Source organism: Heptranchias perlo, chromosome 22, assembly GCF_035084215.1.
Source record: "Heptranchias perlo isolate sHepPer1 chromosome 22, sHepPer1.hap1, whole genome shotgun sequence".
Classification (NCBI taxonomy): domain Eukaryota; kingdom Metazoa; phylum Chordata; class Chondrichthyes; order Hexanchiformes; family Hexanchidae; genus Heptranchias; species Heptranchias perlo.
Genome location: NC_090346.1, coordinates 45,440,687 through 45,460,264, shown reverse-complemented (window position 1 = coordinate 45,460,264; position 19,578 = coordinate 45,440,687). Strand labels below are relative to the sequence as shown.

General features: G+C 41.0%; 1 protein-coding gene across 12 annotated transcripts in view; it reads left to right on the top strand.

Annotated features, from left to right (window-relative positions):
• tsc2 (TSC complex subunit 2) overlaps positions 1-19,578 on the top strand; it is a 63,504-nt gene that overhangs the window by 27,505 nt on the left and 16,421 nt on the right. For 4 of the 12 annotated variants that reach the window (XM_068003456.1, XM_068003453.1, XM_068003454.1 and 1 more), the window contains exons 21-32: positions 796-930; positions 1,315-1,504; positions 2,915-3,008; positions 3,306-3,408; positions 5,035-5,132; positions 7,415-7,540; positions 10,883-11,047; positions 11,972-12,127; positions 12,503-12,615; positions 14,304-14,546; positions 15,385-15,600; positions 16,918-16,986. In XM_068003456.1, the coding sequence (XP_067859557.1) occupies positions 796-930; positions 1,315-1,504; positions 2,915-3,008; positions 3,306-3,408; positions 5,035-5,132; positions 7,415-7,540; positions 10,883-11,047; positions 11,972-12,127; positions 12,503-12,615; positions 14,304-14,546; positions 15,385-15,600; positions 16,918-16,986 (1,708 nt within the window). The remainder of the gene's footprint in view (positions 1-795; positions 931-1,314; positions 1,505-2,914; positions 3,009-3,305; positions 3,409-5,034; positions 5,133-7,414; positions 7,541-10,882; positions 11,048-11,971; positions 12,128-12,502; positions 12,616-14,303; positions 14,547-15,384; positions 15,601-16,917; positions 16,987-19,578) is intronic. The other 8 variants (XM_068003463.1, XM_068003455.1, XM_068003465.1 and 5 more) reach the window with 4 other exon arrangements.

Genomic DNA, 19,578 nt, shown 5'->3' with positions numbered 1-19,578 from the left:
CAGGCAGTCCTCTGGTATCTTGCCCCAATGGCTGTTCTTTGTGTGAGCTAGATAGTGACTTCAACTGGCCTTTTGCTCATGGGTGGGAGTGAAGGGCACATTAAAGCCAAGCCTGTTGATGTCCGCACTCAATGTCCAAACTTGTTCACTTTCCTGCAGGGGTCATTGGATTGTGATTAGGAGCAGGAACTAAGAGTGGTTTTATTTATTTATTTTTTTCCCACCCTACCCCAACTTTGCTAAGACCATTTGTAATACATGTACTGCAGCTCCAGCTTATATTAACCACCTCAGCACTAGACTGCAAATGAAATTTGGAATCTTCCTAGACTATTTGGCTCAGTGTAACACTAGGCAAATGCAGACCTGTCTGGGGATCTTCACTACCCTTTCTTTATAGATTATATGAAGCAAATTGTGTCATTTCAATGTTAATTGGGAGATTAGCCTTTAAAAGTGACCTCTTAAGATCTCTGTTGTTGCTTACTTCAGACATGAAGGCATTGCTCTTCAACAATCGTAAATTGGGTGGCATTAAACGTTCCCAGCACCCTGCTCGTGACCGGTTTAGGGGGGTGGGGTGGGACTGTGGGGTCAGGTGGCTGCTCCGACTTTGCTCACATGTGCCTCCTGTTTGATGAGCAGCTATTGTGTGACATGGATGGCCCAAATCTCCTGGGATTAGGTTAGTATTTATTAGGGGGCGGTCGGAGTACCCAATGAAGTATAATTTTTGAGCTAGATGCTAATTCTCAGTCTAGTCATTTTCGACTTCTGCCATTTTTTTTGTTCTAGGTCACAGATCGTCAGCTGGCGGAGAGGTTGAGGAATACGCCCGATGGTTTCTCTCGCACTGATGTACAGTTGGCTGTTGTCCCAGTACTGACAGTTATCACCTCCTATCATGTTTATTTAGACCAGACTAAACAGGTAAATCAAAAGTAGTTAACACTAGAGCAGAATTCTGCTCATCCATGCAGGACATTGTGCACCAGTAGTTAATCTGATTATCTATTAATTAGTTTGATCTAATTGAATTTTCTTTTTAAATCGGGTAATTATTTTCCCTAAATGCAAGAAGCTTAGACCATTTGTGGGAGTACCTGAGAGAATATCTAAGGCAGATCCTAAACTTGTCCTCGAGTCTGGTGCAATCTGATGCAATTCAGTTTTGAATTGAGTGATTTGATGAGACAAGCATTAATAAAATTGAGTGGTTTTGTTAGCCTGAACTGTGTTCACAGATAAGATCCCTGAATAAATTTAATGGATTGTCTTAATATGATATACCTTTGTTCTTTGTTTTTTGAATAGCGTGAATTTGTTCACTGCCTTGATACTGGGCTGATCTACCGTTGTGCCAAACAGTGTGTGGTAACACTGACCATGTGCATCATTGAGATGCCAGACATCATGGTTAAACTGCTCCCTGGCATTATTCTCAAACTGACGCACATCTCTGCCACCCTCACCATGGCTATCCCCATGCTGGAATTTTTATCAAGTAAGATTATTTAGTTCCATTAGCGGATCTTCTGTGGTGTAACTGATGATGAGTTGGAGGGTGTAATGTTCTATAATGTGGGTTTGCTAAGCTGCAACAATAACCATTCCTGTCACTCCCATCAGTGGCAGATAGGCCTCCCCTGTGCTTGCATATCCCCCTCCTCCCAGAATAGTGTTTCTCTTCTACCTCCTTATCCTTCCTCCAGTTCAACGGTGTCTGTTCGGGGACTGACTCTGTATCTCTCTATCCTGCTATGCATATGTGCGTTATTTTTCCTAGCTCACTTGTCCTTCACTTCTCTCTTCCTCTGCTCCTTTACTTTTCTTTTTCACTTACTCTTTTTACCCCTCTTCTGTTTTCCCTCCCTGTCCTGTTTGTTTTTGCAGCACTATTTCCTGCATGTTTTGCAATGAACTCTGGGGAGATTACAGGAGCAGGCCTCAGAAAAAGCACATAGATTGGGAGGGGGATGGGGGTGGGACATTGGATGTGTAAGGACCACAGAGCGTTTAGCAGGGAGTGGGCCATGGAAAAGGTACCTGGAGATCGGGAGGGTCTGGTCTATGTAAAGTCCGCCCACGTTGAGAGGGATTAGGCCGTGGAATTTGCACGTGTTGGAACCCTAGTCCCGTGGTTGGCCTTGGGAATTGTCGTCTCACTGGGGATGCTCATGGAAATTGTATTCCTGGGCAACGGAGTTGGAAGCTAGACAAATAACTTGCAGGTGAACTCTGCTTGGAGCGGGTGGATGGCCATTTGATTGATCTTGGACAATCCTCTGCTAAAGAAGCACACAGACAAACGGCAGAACATGCACTCCTACCTATGCATTGGGGGAGGTGAGAGAATGGTGATGTGCCAGTTCCTTTGGTAAAGAAAGCCTTGATTGTTCCTGGGAGTTGCATTCCTGGAGATAGTCATAGGCAAATTTATTACAACAGTGGGTGTGTAAAAGGCACAGAGATTTAGAGGCAATGAGCCATGGAAAAAGCAGAGAGAGCGATTGAGAGTGAGTGGACCAAGGGAAAAGCCCAGAGAGATTGAGAAGGAGTAGACTTTGGCAGGCTCCCGCAATCCCCCCACCCTGCTCTGGGGATTTGGCAGTGCCGTTCTGCAATTGTCTGCTGGGAAAGGTACAAGCAGCAAAAGTTGACTCTACTCCTATCTGGCATACCTGCAACATTCCTCACTCAGTTGCAATTAACCTGGGACTTCCTGCTTTGTGCTGGGCGGTGTCAAGATGTCATGTATCCCCAGGGTGCCTGTTGTATGGTCTATTTGTTAGCTGCTCACCAAATCCTCCTAAATTCAGACAGCGAAACCTAGTGAAAATATGTAGCTGTGGTCTTAGGATGTTAATCTGTCGCGGTATAAGAAATTTAAAACACGTTGTTTGATCTTTCACAGCCTTGGTGAGACTTCCTCCCCTCTACGCAAACTTTGTGGCAGAGCAGTATGTCAGTGTATTTGCTATCTCACTACCTTACACTAACCCTTTCAAGTGAGTGACTGTTTACTTTTCACAATTTTAAAAAAATCCAAACTTCAAAGTTTAAAAAAAAATTGGTCATGTTCTAGGATGTAGCTTTTAATTTGGAGTACAAATCATCCATATATAGACAGAACCACAATAGCAACTACCTAAGTAAACTTGGGTTTAGTTCTTCGCGCATTTTCATGAAGTACTGAGATGGACATTACTTCCCTATCAAAATGCAGCTTAGGAAATTGCAGTTTCAAACTGGTAGATCTGTTAGATGAGATTGCATTGCTTTTATTCTGTGTCATTCTTTCTTAGGTTCAACCAGTATATAGTGTCTCTAGCACACCATGTTATAGCCATGTGGTTCATTCGATGTCGGCTTGTATTTCGAAAAGACTTTGTACGGTACATTACAAAAGTAAGAATCTTGGTTATTTACAAGCTAATGCTTCACTTAGTGTGCTGGTTATTCATGAGGTATATTTAAAACTCGTCACGTAGCGACACTGTGAAAGTAATTCACTGTGAAGTGTTGTGTGACAGTTTGGTGACTTGTTACAGTGCTATAAGTGAAAGTATTTCAGGTTGTGTTTTTTCAAAGCTGAAGTAGAGGATTGTGGAAAACCGTTCTAATTACAAATGTGTCCATACAATTTCATTATTAAAATAATTTGAGAAAGTAGTTTGATACATTTTTATTAAAATCGTTCCTATTTTTAATAAAAAGTCACCGTGTAGTGCTGTTAACTAGGAGATTTGTTTTTAGAGAGTATTAATCCTGGCTCCATCTAAAATGCATTTTGGAACTTGCAGATCTCAAAGATAAATTCCTTTTTAAAGAAAGAACTTGCATTTATATAGCGCCTTTCACATCTTCAGGACATTGCAAAACACTTTAAAGCCAATTGATTAATTTTGAAATGTAGTCATTGTTATTTTGTAGGCAAACACACAGCAAGATCCCACAAACAGCAATGAGATAAATGGGCAGTTAATTCTGTTTTTTTGGTGGCATTGACTGAGGGATAAATGTTGGTCAGGACATCGCAAGAATTCCCCTGCTCTTCTTCAAATAGTACCATGGGACTTTTTTACATTCACCCGAGAGTGTAGACGGGGCCTGAGTTTAGCGTCAAATCTGAAAGTTGACACCCCCGACAGTGCAGCACTCCCTCGGTACCACATTGAAGTGTCAGTCTGGGTTATGTGGTCAAGTCCTGGAGTAAGCTTGAGCCCATGACATGCTGACTTAGGCGGGAGTAATGCCTCATAGCCAAGGCCGGCAAGAAATATGTCTCTTCGAATTTTTTTGGAACAGCTAAAGGAGACAAAGAGGAGATTTAATAGAGGTTTTTTTTTAAAGAATAAATTATGAAGTGTTTTGATAGGGTGAAAGAATATTTCCTCTGATTTAGGGAGTCATTGATTAAGGTCGTCAATTTAAAATTGACTTCAGTGTGAAGAGAAATCTTTTTACACTGAGAGCTGTTGACACATGGAGTGCTTTGCCACAGGGAGTGGTTGAGGCAGACACCAATGTGTTTTTTTAAGGTAAATGTAGATTATCATTCAAAGAAAAGGCAGATGCAAGAATATGGGAGAGAGCAGGACAATATGATTAGTTTTGGATTGCTCTCGTAAAAGGCTCCCAGAGACATGATAAGCCAAATGACCATCTGTGCTGTAAACTTCTATTGTTCTATAGCCCTGCCCTTTCTTTAACTCTTTTTAATGTGTTTATAAAGCCTTTACTGTGTCTCTTTTTACAAACTTCTTTGGCTCCACGCTCTCAATATTAATGTTATAAAATTGCATAGAATTTACAGCATAGAAACAGGCCATTCGACCCAGCAGGTCTAAGCCAGTGTTTATGCTCCACATGAGCCTCCTCCTACCTTACTTCATCTCGCCTAATCAATATATCCTTCTATTCGTTTCTCCCTCGTGTACTTAATTAGTTCATTACTGCTTCAATGGAGAATCGGGATCTGAACTTAAATTATCCACTGTACCTTATTAATGTTTGTTTTCTTTAATAAACGAGGGCCTGCGGTCGAATGCCTTGCTACCATTTGAGGATACACATGAACCGAGCAGTTTTCGGGCACGTAGCACAAGCTTGAATGAAAGACCTCTCAAAAGGTAGGCTAATCTCTTACAAATGAGAGCATAGCTTTAGTATAATGCATGTATCAGGAAATAATGAGGCCTAAATGTAAACCAATTGAACAACAAATTCAGTTTAGAAGCTTTGGTATATGCACTGTGCGGTAACTTTGCCAGTGAAATGTGTAATGGCATGCAGCTAGGCGATTTTAAGATAGCTGATGAAATTTGAAGAGCTGGCACTTTCTACTGTTTTAATATGGATGCTGATGTTTGGCAATTATTATCTATTATGCTGTGTATCTGAATCATCAATATCATGATCACTACAAATATTTTATTTCAACTTTGTACAAGAGAACTCACTAACTCTTTAACACATGGAAATTCTAATGACGTTCAAGTGTGTTTCGGGGAATGGGGAAAGCGCTCGAGCTGGAGAATTGAGCACCTTCCCAGTTTCGGCCCTTAATGGCAGCATCAAGCATTCCCTTGTTCTGTGTAACACCACACAGCCAGCCAGGTGTAGAGTCAATTTGCCCCTTACACCGACCCCTATAATGTGCTGTGGAAGAGCACCTGCTGCTGTACTAGTGTCAACTTTCCTTTCCATGTACCTGCCAGAGTTGGAGCCTTGCTGAGTAAGATTGCTAATTTATATTCTCATCATGGACGGCGTTGTACTCTGAATGTGAACAGCAGGGTTGGGCTTGCTTGCCAGAACTTATTTTACTTGGGACCCTTGCAGCTGGCAGAGTGAGGGGACTTCAATCCCTTTGGTCTAGCCTGGATTCTCACCCTGCGTCAGAGTTATGTGCTACCTAAACACCTGCATAATCTGCACTCCCAAATAAACTTAGCTACAGAATAACATTAACTGAGCAGTGCATACCACTGGGAGAGTGAGAAAGAGGGGGGTAGCACACTTCTTGGGATGTTTTGGAGAAGAAGGGACTAAGTAAGCTGATTTAATAATTAGTATCTCTGTGGGTTAAAGAGTTGGCCTTCGGTTTTAGAAGGGAATTACTGAACGATACATATATAAGCCACCCATACCTCACTGCTGCTGATCTTTTCTGATTGTGGTTTTCCATCACCTCATTTTGCTTTGATGTCCAGTATTTATGCATTTTTGTCAAATTGAAATTGTGCTTTTTCTTAATTTTATATAAATATATAATTGCATTGTACATAGTTTGGTTTTTTTTGTGTTCAAATGCACAGATGTTTAAGGTTGGAATATGGCCATCTGAAAGGTAGTGATTTAAAAAAAAAATTGGCTATTTAAATTTAGTTAAGAGTATTTTAAACTGATAACTTGATTTCAATAATACAGACTTGCATTCCCGCTGAATTGCTTTTTACTGAAGACTTGGGCCTTAAACTGACATCATGGGATATAAGAGTACTATTGCTACTAAATTCCTGTCCAGCAGTGATGATGGGGTCGAGGGATACTGGAGTGAGGGCACTTAATGCGTTCGTGTGAAAATCCGTCCACCGCTTTTTTAACAGACCCATTAACTAGTTTTGTTTTGAACGGTTTAAACCATATATTTTGAACAGTTTAACCTCCATTAAAATGGAGAAGGAGGTTTTATACAAGTGTGTTAAGAATTTGAGCAATAGTATCCCCCACAGTAAATTGAAGGCCATAGTTTTATAATTTGTTGGGCGAAATTGGCAATTTCACTGATTTTTCCCTATCCAACAACTAAATACCTGAAGGCTTTAAATGGGCCATATCCTATTTATAGGGCCAACGATCAAAATTGCAGCCTAAGGTCGTTAGCTGTGTTATGTACACTGAGACTGCTGCGGACTCGCACTTAATTTTGTGGGGTTTTGCAAATTGATCAGCTAGTCATGAAACAATCATGTATCCGTTAGGTTCATTTTTCAGAGTATTACTAGCTCTTTCCCACACTCAATTCACAAAGTTTTTTTTTGGTGTCGCCAAAATCTGAAATGCCATTCCAACCTTAATTTCATGTATTGCTTGTTCTGCCAACTATAATCGCTAATGTAACCAGAGTTTATATATTTCTTTGTTCTGTAGCATATAAACTGTGTTTGATCTAATTTGCTATTTTGTCATGTTTCAGATTTTGTTTAATGCTTTTGAGTTTTATTTCTTCTTTTTCCCTTCCCTCTCCCCCTCCCCCCCCTTTTTTTTGTTTTTTCTTCTTTCTCTGTGCTGGTGTTCGTTTCCCTCACTTCACTTTCTGGGAACCCCATTCCTGGCCTGTGACCTCTGACCATCAACCCCTCCCATTGGCTCCCTTCCCACCTGCGGTGTCTTGGGTTGGTGCTGGTAGTTTGCGAGCCACAAAGCCCCTAAAACCAGGCTTGAATAGTTCCCAAATTAAAGATATGAAAGACCTCTCAGCAGTCGAGGCCTTCCGGTCCCGCAGCATCAGTGTTTCAGAACATGCAGTCCGCAGGTAGAGGCATTACAAGAGCCTACGCTCAACGGAGTTTCATTCTGGGGTTTCTGCATGCTGGGAGGCTTGCATGATTTAATTGTAGATTTTTAAAGTACTTTTTGGTGTTTCAATAAATACTTGGTATGGGAATATTGATTTGGATTAATAATTGTATTCAGGAATATAAATATGTATATTTAGGTCAGTGGTTGTCAATCAATCGAGTTTAGTATCCAACTCTGAGATTAGAGGGTTATGAGTCAATACAACTATTATTAAGCAGACTGTGCAAATTCTTGCTTTGTTTATGATGGATGTGTGACAATTAATATGTCAATGATCCAAAATGTTCTGTAGTATTAAAGAAAGAAAGAACTTGTATTTATATCGCACCTTTCATGACCTCAGGACGTCCCAAAGTGCTTTATAACCAGTAAAGTACTTTTTAAAGTCTAGTCACTGTTGTAATGTTAGAAAATAATATCATAAATATTATGGATAGTAACTGGTGAGGAAACTTACCCAATTTTAAAGCATCCTTGAGTCAGTCATATTCTTCATGCCAAAGATAAGATATAGTGCAAGCTCCAGTTGGAGCATTTTTCAGTCAGAAGCAGTGTTCTCCATTACTGCATCCACCCCATGTTGTATTTTCAGTTCCTTTTGTCCTTCTGTTATGCAACGTTGCCATGCGAGATGCTTCATTGTACGAAGGAAAGGTGGCGGGGACGGGGGGGGTGGGGAATCCTAACAAAAAGAGGAACAAAATATCTTTTCCCCACTTGGTTTTACCTGATTTACTGGCTGAGTGCACCCAGCCTTTCTGACACACATTGGTGAATCTCCCCGAAACCTTCCCTTTTGTTCAAATCAAGGACGAGAATGAATCCGCAGAGCCTGAAGAGAACTTTGTGCTAAAATTCCGTTTCGGGTTAAAAGAACTGAATGACGCAGCAGTGACACCTCAGCCAGCAGATGAAGTAATGGGTGATCATGTGATTTCTATCTGAAAGTGGCTCCTCCCCCCCCCCCCCCCCCCTCCCCCACCCCGGCTCCAAGGAGGTGCACCCTATTATTAAGTTCAAGTCTCCATACTCGCCCGAAATCCCCCCCTCATATTGACGTAGGATCCATGGCTAAAATTTCTGTAAGGAGTAGAATTTATTTTCTGTTCCCCCTCCATAAGTTGCACATCTCTTACCAAGAGCAAGTGAGTGTATTCATTTGAGACAAGGTTGAAATTTAAAACTCGTACTGTCTCCTCTCTCCCACCCCCCACATACCCAGGCTGAATTTCTGACACTTTTGTAGTCAGTTATAATTTATTCATGCCCCCCCCCTCCGGTTTCTGGATATGTAAATATATTTACAAAAGTGGGCGACTTAATATAATATTTGATCATTGGGAAAAGATGATGCCAGTTTAATTGACATGAAAACTAACTGATAGTTTGTATCTGAGGCAAAATTTTGCTCCTGGTGGATGGTCTTTTTGTTTCTATAAATACAATTGAGGAAGCTAAATTAAAGACTGCCTGTTAATACATTTTCTTCAGTTCCTGATTAAAAATATACCAACATCTGTGCTGTGGTGGTAGATTTTATCGTTTCACTGCTGAATTCCATTCTTGGTCCTTGGGTTCTGCCTAAGTGCATATAATGGCTTCCTGTAATCCATCTCTTGCAAAAACTTGGAATATCTTCATAATATAATACTTCTGTTCCTCGTGGTGACGAATAAGTAGTATTATGATTTTTTTCCCCCTCCAGGCCCAGAATCCTTGTTCAATGTGTAGCTAAATTATAGACTTTCAATTGTAGCATTCTGAAAAATGGCATTGGACCCCAATTTTGAAGAGGTTTAAAAACATGCAACTGATGGTTACCATAGCCTTGTGTTTTGACACTTTATGCAAGTTTTATGACTTTATCATGCTCTTGAGAAGCCAAGTTGCCCTAGGCATAATCTGAAAGATGATGGTGCAAGGTCCAAGTCTTTTTTAAAGCTCAGTCTTTTTTACCCTCTGTTTCAGATGTGGATTATTTTATTAACTGTTTATATTGCATCAGGCTCCTTTTTTAAACTCTGATGAGCTGCAGTGTAATGGGGAGCTGTCCTTTGCAGCAGCTTGCTCAATATTACTCATCATAACAACTTGCTTGCTATCTGGCATCCAAATGTAGTGAGGTCTCCCAAGATAAACAACTTTGTAATATTTTAGTTCCACTAATGCTTTGAATTAAGAAAGGGTCTTGCTGTAAAAACTTCATCTATTGTATACCTGTTGGGGGTGGAACATATTTGCTTCATATCCAGTGACTGTATCCTCACCTATCAGGTTAGGAGCGACACAGGTCATGTTCAATGCAATGCTCCTTCTCTGGTGAATAATCTTGAAACCTCAGTTCCCATGCTACCTGTTTAGTGCCATCTGGGTTACAAGCTGGAATCTGGATTGAAACTCATCGATTACCTATAAGAGCCAATAGTTGGGGAAATTGGTTTCCCTTGTGCCTGGCTAATTCAAACTCGTGCCTCGAAAGGTTGAAACAGTGAATAAATAAACATGAGAGCTACTCTTGTATGTGCTGAGAGACAACCACTGACCAAAGATCTGAATACAGTCTAGTCTTGATATTTTGAAATAGCTTCTTGCTCTTTATTTAAAAAAAAAAGGGAATTTAGTACTTAAATTTGATCACATAACTTGAATTAAGCAGCTTTGAATTAAGAGGATTAGACTGTACTTGTACCCCTGCCATAATTTGCAATTAACCCTGGGCTGGCCTTACTATGTAATGTATCAAATCAATGTTTAATTCTAGCTTTCAAACAGATCATTCATTTGGCCACTTGCAATAATTGTAAAATCGACATTTCTCTGAAATGATTATGCTTATTTGTGATTAGCTGTAGGAAATGCCCAAGTGCATCAATTTTACAAATCTCATTGTTAAAATCCTTGCATTTAATTTAGTAAATCTGGCAGCATTATATTGTATTTATATAAAAGAAAAATAGCTGCAAATGTCTGAGGCAAAGATTTTAGTCTACTCTAAAAATGCACGTCTAATAGCAGAATTGGAAGAAAGGCATTTGGAAAATTTGTTTCTTGAAACAAAGTACATTGTTTTAAGTTGATCCCTTTTTGGTGCAAGGGTTTATTTGATTCTGAAAAATGCCAAAGTTTTGCAATGATAGAATAATTTTGAAAATGCACACAGGTCCATTCTGAATGTATGCTTGAAATCATATGCAGAAATAAATAATATCGAGGGGATGAGCTAATTGTTTTATAGTTCTCATTGCACTCGTGTGTGACTTAAACTTGGTCTTGACTTGGTGCCTTCTCATTCCAGTAGAATGCAAACTTCTGTTACAAGTTCTAGTTTGGGATCAGCAGATGAAAATTCAATGGCAGAGGCTGAAGACAGTCTAAAAACTGTGCACCTTGAACTTACCGAAACCTGCTTGGATATGATGGCTCGATACGTTTTCTCTAACTTCTCTGCTCTGCCCAAGAGGTTCGTGTGACATTCTTTAAAATGTTACTTTGATCGTTTTATTTTTATAGGACCTTCTAAAATAACTCTTGCTTTTTACAGAAGAATTACATAGAATCTACAGCACAGAAACAGTCGACTCGGCTCAACTGGCCCATGCCAGTGTTTATGCCTCACACGAGCCTCCTCCCACCCCTCTTCATCTAACCCTATCAGCGTAACTTTCTATTCCTTTCTCCCTCATGTACTTATCTAGCTTCCCCTTAAATACGTCTATGTTGATGGCCTCAACTGCTCCATGTGGTAGCGAGTTCCACATTCTCATCACTCTCTGGGTAAAGAAGTTTCTCTTGAATTCCCTATTGGATTTATTAGTGACTATCTTTTTATATTTATGGCCCCTAGTTTTGGACTCCCCCACAAGTGGAAACATCTTCTCTGTCTACCCTATCAAACACTTTCATAATCTAAAAGACCTCTATCAGGTCATCCCTCAGCCTTCTTTTCTAGAGAAAAGAGCCCCAGCCTGTTCAGTCTTTCCTGTTGGGTATAACCTCTCAGTTCTGGTACCATCCTTGTAAATCCTTTTTGTGCCGCCTTGTCACTTCGAGCTGAACCCCGGCGTTAAATTACAAGTGAAATGAGAGCGAAAGCTGCAGCTATTTTGAGGATAATACACGGCGGGGCTTCACCTGAAATGTTAATCTGCCTCATCTCTTTTCAGATGTTGATGGATACACTATGTTTCCCCAACGTTTTCTATTTAAAAAAATGCACTCGATCTGTTTAAATGCTGCGCATCGCTTGGTTCACACGGTTGTGAAAGCTGGCCTCTGATTATGCTTCTTTTTTAAACACTCAAGTCGATATCATGTCTTCCAGTACTTCGTTTCATTAGTTATCTCATTTAGGTTTCGTTTGCATTCTTGTGTGTTTTTTATTAAGGTCCCCTGTGGCAGAGTTTCTACTTGGTGCAGGAAGGAGTAATACGTGGCTGGTTGGAAACAAGCTTGTCACGGTAACCACCAGCAGTGGCGTGGGAACAAAAGCGCTGCTGGGTTTAGATTCCCTGGAGCAAAAGAGGACAGATGAAGTGTCCAGGTAGAGTTCGACCTGCTGATCTGCAGAGATAGAATAGCTTTTGTATATAGTAAAATATTTGTTTACTGTGAATACTTTCATTGATTTCCACTTTTTGTCACAAAAGGGTTGTAGTTATCAACTGTATGTAATGGTGGAGCTGATTATTTTTATGTCAACTTAAAGTAGCGGTCACCTTTTTCGAAAGTAGTAAAGTCAGTTACTGCGATATTGCTAGCAACAAAGGCAATGGTAAACAGCGTTGTTGTCTAGTTAGAGAAAGATATTCTGTGCATAAGCCTTTTTGCAGACATTTTTGGATTTGAATGAGGTTTTTGTATAAATTATATCTCGAGTTAAAAAGACACTCTCCCTGCATCGACTTCATTTTTAAAGGCTGGATTTATCTCTGCAAGTGAAGACAACCCAGGAAGCACCTGCCAAGCTGGAATCGCAAACAAGCCAACAGATTGGAAAAGCTACTCGCCTGCGAGTGAGATCCATATCAGGTGAATGTTGAAAGAATTAGCTTCTCCTGGAGAATGATATTTAATATTATGTGGTGACCAAATCTGTTAATGCCAAGTCTCCTGTTCAAAGTTACAATGATGGTATTTATAAATCTAATTTTTAAAAAAAATCTTGTAGTTTGCTGGCTAATTGCATCTATTAATAGTGCTATATTGTACTTGGAGGTCTAAAACCCTCAGCCTCTGATCAGTGAACTTATTGAACTTTGCAAATAACCTTTTATTACAGAATAAATCTAGTATGTTTTAAATCAAAAGATGGGTGACAGTCATCCTTTTCTCCCAGTTACATATTTGTTGTGTTGATATACTCCAGGTTTGTGCACTCTCAAATTTCCACCCATTCTCCAAGTCCCTTAATACCTTTGCTTCCCTTTTAAACATCTTAATTGATCCCATAGCCTTCTCGGGCAGTATATTCTTGCAACTCTTTGTGTGAAGAAATCTTTCTTGGATTCTCTATTAGCCGTTTTAGTTTGAATTTTAAGATTGTGTCCCTTAGTTCTGGATTCTCATACTGATGGGGTAGGCCCCTATCTTAGTTAGGAACAGGAATAGGCCGTTCAGCCCCTCGAGCCTGTTCCACCACTTAATTAGATCATGGCTGATCTGCATCTTAACTCCACGTACTTGCCTTGGTTCCATAACCCTTAATACCCTTGCCGACCAAAAACCTATTGAGATAAATCAAGAAGTTGTGTTCAGGTAATGGTGAAGCTGGCAGGTTATAGGAGGGAGGTCCTGCAAAAGAATATGTTAGTGTAGGAGATGGTCAAGAGTGAGAATGCAGAGAGCTAGTAGAGTGAGCTGGAGGGTACATTTGGTAGAACGAGGGCAAAGTACAGAGGAGATGAGAATAATGCAGTTATTCTGATGATGGCTGGATTTGCTGTTGAGCTGGACTAGGAGAGAAAGCATTCTACTTCGAAGTATTTTCAGGGTTCTTCATTTTCTGTTTTTTTTTTAAAAAGTTCATTCCTGCTAACTCCTGCTGAGTTGGAAACTTTGTGCTTTAATTTGAGAATCACGTTTAACCTCATGGGATCGCGCCTCTTTCAGCGGCATGTGGCGATCGCATCTGGTGTGTCTACAATATTTTCTGTCAGCTCCTCTCTGAGGTACCATCGAAAGACGATGTAAATAAAATAAGGATCTGTGCTTCTAGTATGTGGTCAGCTACCAGGTTTCTCCATTTTAAACTAGAAGTTTCGCTCCAATAAACTTTGAGATAAATTCACGCCAGTAGTGTAAGTGATGTGTTCTGACAGGAGGATTGGGAGAGTGAGATAAATAATTCTGTCTAGCACTTAATTCTGTTAAAGGATTCATCCAAATTTTGGTTGCCTTTCATAATTGATACCAATTAGCAAAGTTCAGTTGTGTAAATGTCGGTAACCATAATAGTCAGTTATTATATTAAAAGCTCTATGCAGTCACCTACAATTTTAAGTATGAGCACAAATTTGAATTAAGCCCCTTTTAAAAGGAATGATTTGGCAATGGTACATACCTGCAAAACTAGGACTGTACTATATTGAATGCATCATTGATATCTACCGTACAATGGAGCTGCATGTTTTTGTCCCGATAATGGGGAACGTAACTTTTAATTGTTCAGTTTCAGTACAAAACGTTTTTTTAAACGGGCTTGTTCTCTGGTTTTCTAGGTGGCCACGCTCTTCACAGTGATTCAGTTCAGAGCTTAAGTCCCCTGGTGTCTCCTTCAGACAGCGAGTTCTGTGCGCCCGTGGCTCCAGCTCCGAAAGGATTGGAAAACCGGAAAGCATTGCGTCGGGATGCACCTCACTCTAGTGGCCATCTGCCCTCCCAGAAGGAAAAAGCCAACCTGGCTGAATATGCACCAGTACTGACTCAAGGATGGGCAGAAATCTACATTCGTCGACCCTCTGGTATAATCGCCGGATCAGATTCCACGCTCAAAGCTTTAGAATTGAATGTGGCTTTAATAAACTTGACACAGTTGCAAATCAAATAAATATTGCAAAGGCACCCTTTAGGAACAGGAAAAGGCCATTTATCCAACAAGTTTTTGATTGCCCTCAATCCAACCTTCCTGTTTTTTTCACCATATCCTTGTTGTGTTAAGTTTTTCCAGAAACTCATCTGGTTATCTGTTAAATTTGTTTATAGTCGTTGCTTCATTGTTCTTCCCAAGTAATTCATTCCATGGGGAAAATTTTAACCTAACCCACCTGACTGGATCGAGTTGAAGTCAGTGGAGAGTAATATTGGGCAGGTTGTAAAACCAGCATTGCACCTGATCCTGTGGGTTTCCCACTCAGCGAGTTAGGTTTAAAAAAAAAATACCCCCTTTATGTCTGCGTTACCCTTTGTGTGAAATAGTTACACAGCATTACATAGAAATTACAGCCCAGAAACCGGCCATTTGGCCCAACTGGTCCATGCTGGTGTTTATGCTGCACACCAGCCTCCTCCCACCCGACTTCATCTCACTCTGTCGGCATATCTTTCTCCCTCATGTACTTATCTAGCTTCCCCTTAAATGCATCAAATGTCTGCCTGAAAATCCATTTTACTCTTAATTTCCTAATTAGTCCTGGCGGTTGTGTGTTGTGAATTGAAGAATTCTCATCAACATTCTTTTCCCATTACTAAAGGGTAGCTATGTTTGATGCACATTCTGAGGGTGAGTAGGCAGATCAGTAATGAAGGACTCTAGTGTCCAATGTCTTCCCACTTCAATAGTGTAACGTTGGTTCCTTGCAGGTAACGCGAGTTGGCTTCTATGTTTGGAGAATCCACCGAGCCCGTTCTCGTCTGAGATAAACAACATGCCCTTACAGGAGCTGTCCACTATGCTGATGGCTGTTGAGAGAGTGATCGATCCACACCAACACGCACCTTGTAGATCCGAGTCCATACCGTGCTCCAGCCCAACAGCCGAGGCAGCCAAACAAACCTTGCTTCAGCGCTCCAACACAGGTTAGTGAAAGTCTCCCCTTTCACTTCTTAGTCACCAGTTTTACATTCCCATTTCAAGCATGGGTAATATTTTAAGAATTTTGTGTTCTGTGCCTGAAATCCAACTGAGTACTGTTGCATTTTAGACTGACCGTTGCAATATTCCAAATACCTAACAAATAATATAAAACGTTTAGCTTTTCCATGGTGCAATTCACTAATAAGCTAAATTAGGATACTTTTTATTTTAAATCATTTTTTTTCTTCAAAGTGCTGCATCCAAAAATTGTACAATGTTATTCCCGGATAATGTGTTTCCTGGTTTGGTACTATTTTACATGAGTTTTATTTTTATATAGATGAGTTCTTACATTTTTTTTAAAAAAAAATATATATATAAAACTGAATTGGCATTAGTAGGGGAGACTTTCCTTTTGTGTTGCCCAACAGGTGCAGAGGAGAGGCAGCTGCCCCTGGCTGGGCAGTGTGCCAATCATGTAGGAGCAAGTCTGAGCCTGCAACAGCATTCTGGGCGGCTGAGATTGGGGCCTCATGGCTTTCGGAAATCATCCTGGAGGAGGGGGTGGGGTCCTTTTGAAATTAATTGTGCTACTCACCTACACGTTCTTCAGCTTTTCCCGAGACCTCTGTTTCGGCGGGGATTAGAGGACGGGCTAGGGCCTCTGGTTCCAACATCTGCTCCTGCACTGGGGTGCCCAGCGAGTAGATCCACCGGAGAATAAGGCATGAAATGTGCCCCCTCCCCACCCCGACCTGTCCTATTAGAATAGCGATGCTGGACCTTTTCCGACTACAGGCCCAGGCCCAGTTGCATCACTGCAAGCAGCCCGAAGAAATCCTGGGGGTGGGCACAATGAGGCAGGTGGTTTGAAGTAATCGGTCTCTGCCCCTTTTCCCCTGCCCTACACCGGGGGAAATGCTAGTTCTCCTGGCGCAGAACAGAAGAAAGTCTGGTATTTCTGGATAGAAGTGCAAAGTTGCCTTATTAATCCTGAAGTCACTTGCACGGGTGGATGCCATTTTTTGCTAAAGTTTAACTTCAGAATGTTTCCAATGTTCTTGTTGACCTCTAATAAACCTCTGCAAGTAATCTGGGATTCAGGTGGCATAATATATGGTATATGTTTCGAATGTATCTCGTACTATACTGTTCTTTTTAAAAAAAAAACTTTAAGAGGAATTATGTAGATCTTGCATCAAACATCGTCTGCAACAGATTGTGTTTGGAGTTCGTCTCTGGGAAGATCATTGTTCTGATTTCTGTAAAAGATTTTGTCCTGTGCTTCACACAGCCACTGATTTCATTTCCCTTTGCAGTGGCTTCTTTCTCTTCTATGTGCCAGACAAGCTGTCAAGAAAAGTTGCACAGGAGCATTTCCTGGGCAGGTATACGCTAGCACTTTCGAGGCTCCCATGAATCATAGTACCCGTGCATCTTGTGCTGTTTCATAGCTGTGTGTGTCGTATGTGGAAAAAAATTGATCTCATTAATTAGCTGGAGCCGCATGAAATTCTCCTCCTTGAGATGTTAGACAGCAGCAGCTTGCTGAGAAGCTTCACATGCCGCCATTAACCTTTTTATTTTCAATGAGTGAACATTTACTTTTACAGTTTGCTTATTAACCAAAGGCTTAGTTATTGTCTGAAATAAAAACAGAAAATGCTGGAGAAGCTCAGCCAGTCAGGCAGCGTCTGTGGAGAAAGAAACAGAGTTAACGCTTCAGGTCGAAGACCTTTTGTCAGAACTGGAAGATGTTAAAAGAGTTAAAGTTTTTGAGCAAGTACAGAGCCAGGGAAAGGTGGGGGAGGGAGGGGAGGAAAGAACAAAAGGGCAGGTCTGTGATAGAGTAGAGGGTACGAGTAATTAAATGACAAAAAGGGATGATGGTGCAAGGCATGGAAGGTGGTAATGGTTCAGGTTAAGAAACAAAAGATTGATCAGGAGTAGCTGTAAATGGCAGCAGCAGAACCATTACCAGCACTAGCTGACCGAAAAAATGGGAGCAGTGGTTATGATCTGAAGTTATTGAAATCAGAGTCCGGAAGGTTGTAAAGTGTCTAAATGAAAGATGAGGTGTTGTTCCTCGAGCTTACAATGAGCTTCATTGGAACAGTGTAAGAGGCCGAGGTCAGAGTAGCCACCTCCAGCGCGATCCCACCACCAAACACATCTTCCCTCCCCTTTCAGCATTCCGAACGGACTGCTCCCTCCGCTACACCCTGGTCCGGTCTTCCAACACCCGCTGTCCTTCCCGTGCGAGTGCAGGAGATGCAACACCTGCCCCTTCACCTCCTCCCTTCCCACTGTCCAGGGCCCCAAACACTCCTTCCAGGTGAAACAGCGGTTTACTTAATATTTCTTTCAATTTAGTATACTGTGTCCACTGCACACAATGCGGTCTCCTCTACATTGGGCAGACCAAACGCAGACTGGGTGATCGCTTTGCTGAACATCTCCGCTCTGTTCACAAGCGTGCCCCTGACCCGCTGATCACTTGCCATTTTAATTCCCCTTCCCACTCCTACTCTGACCTCGGCCTCTTACACTGTTCCAGTGAAGCTCAATGTAAGCTCAAGGAACAGCATCTCATCTTTTGTTTAGGCACTTTACAACCTTCTGGACTCAACATTGATTTCAATAACTTCAGATCATAACCACTGCTCCCATTTTTTCGGTCAGCTAGTGCTGGTAATGGTTCTGCTGCTGCCATTTACAGATACTCCCGATCAATCTTTTTTCTCTTCACCTGTCCCGTTACCATCATCCCTTTTTGTCATTTAATTACTCGTGCCCTCTTCCCAATCACAGACCTTCCCTTTTGTTCTTTCCTCCCCTCCCTTCCCCCCTTCTCCTGGCTCTGTACTTGCTCAAAAATTTTAACTCTTTTAACATCTTCCAGTTCTGACGAAGTCTTCGACCTGAAACGTTAACTCTGTTTCTTTCTCCATAGATGCTGCCTGACTTGCTAAGATTCTCCAGCACTTTCTGTTTTTATTTCTGATTTCCAGCATCCGCAGTATTTTGCTTTTGGTTTAGTTATTGTCTCATTGTTATCTGGTGGAGTTCGAAACTAATCAAGCATGCACTGCTAATTGAAACCAGCTTCTTTGAAAATCAGTCATTATTTGGTGTAGGGTATTAGTATTGTACAGTAATTTTGAGAAGCTATATTTTTCTCATAAAGCCTTATTGTATATGTATACTTTCTTTATATATCGTGGCTCCCAATAGATTAAGACTCTTTATTTTGTTATGCTGTTGCTGTTAAATAACACTTTTTAAATCATTTTTCTCATTTTGAATCTGGACCCGAAGTCCCTGCTCACTCACACATGCCGTTACCACCAAATGTGCTGCTGAACTCCAACCCAGTAGCCATACGGACATTGAAATTCTTTTTGAATACACTGATTTGTAAAGCGCTGATGTATCAGCAGCTGTGAGCATTGAAATTAAGAGTCACGATTTGCAATGAAGGACCACCTGGGCAGCTGAAATAATGACCAAGTGAGTTGGGATGGGATCCTGAATCAAAATGAAGGTAAGTAATAATTCTAGTAAAGCTAGAAGTAAACCTTGCCTCAAGTTACTCTATTTTGACAAAATATAACTGCATGAAATGAATAAGTGGAAAGAATGTGGTTATATATCTACTAGCATTAAGCCATCACCAGCTTTGACAAGTTCCAAAATAACAGCAAAAAGTGTGGTGTTGTGAGATGCAAAGACAAGTGCAGAGTTTAGGTTTTGGGGGGGGGAGAAAAACTAAAGTGCTGAAAACTAGTGCTATGATTGTGAGTTTGCTAAATCTGGCACACTGATCTGTGTGTTGTACTCATCACATCACATACTTCGGTGGATGTGAGAAACACATAATGGAGGGAGTGCAGGCATACCAGTTGATGCATAAATATGTTGGCGAAACTTACATGACTGAAGTCTGCTGTGTGTATTTGTAGCGAATCTACGGGTTAAGC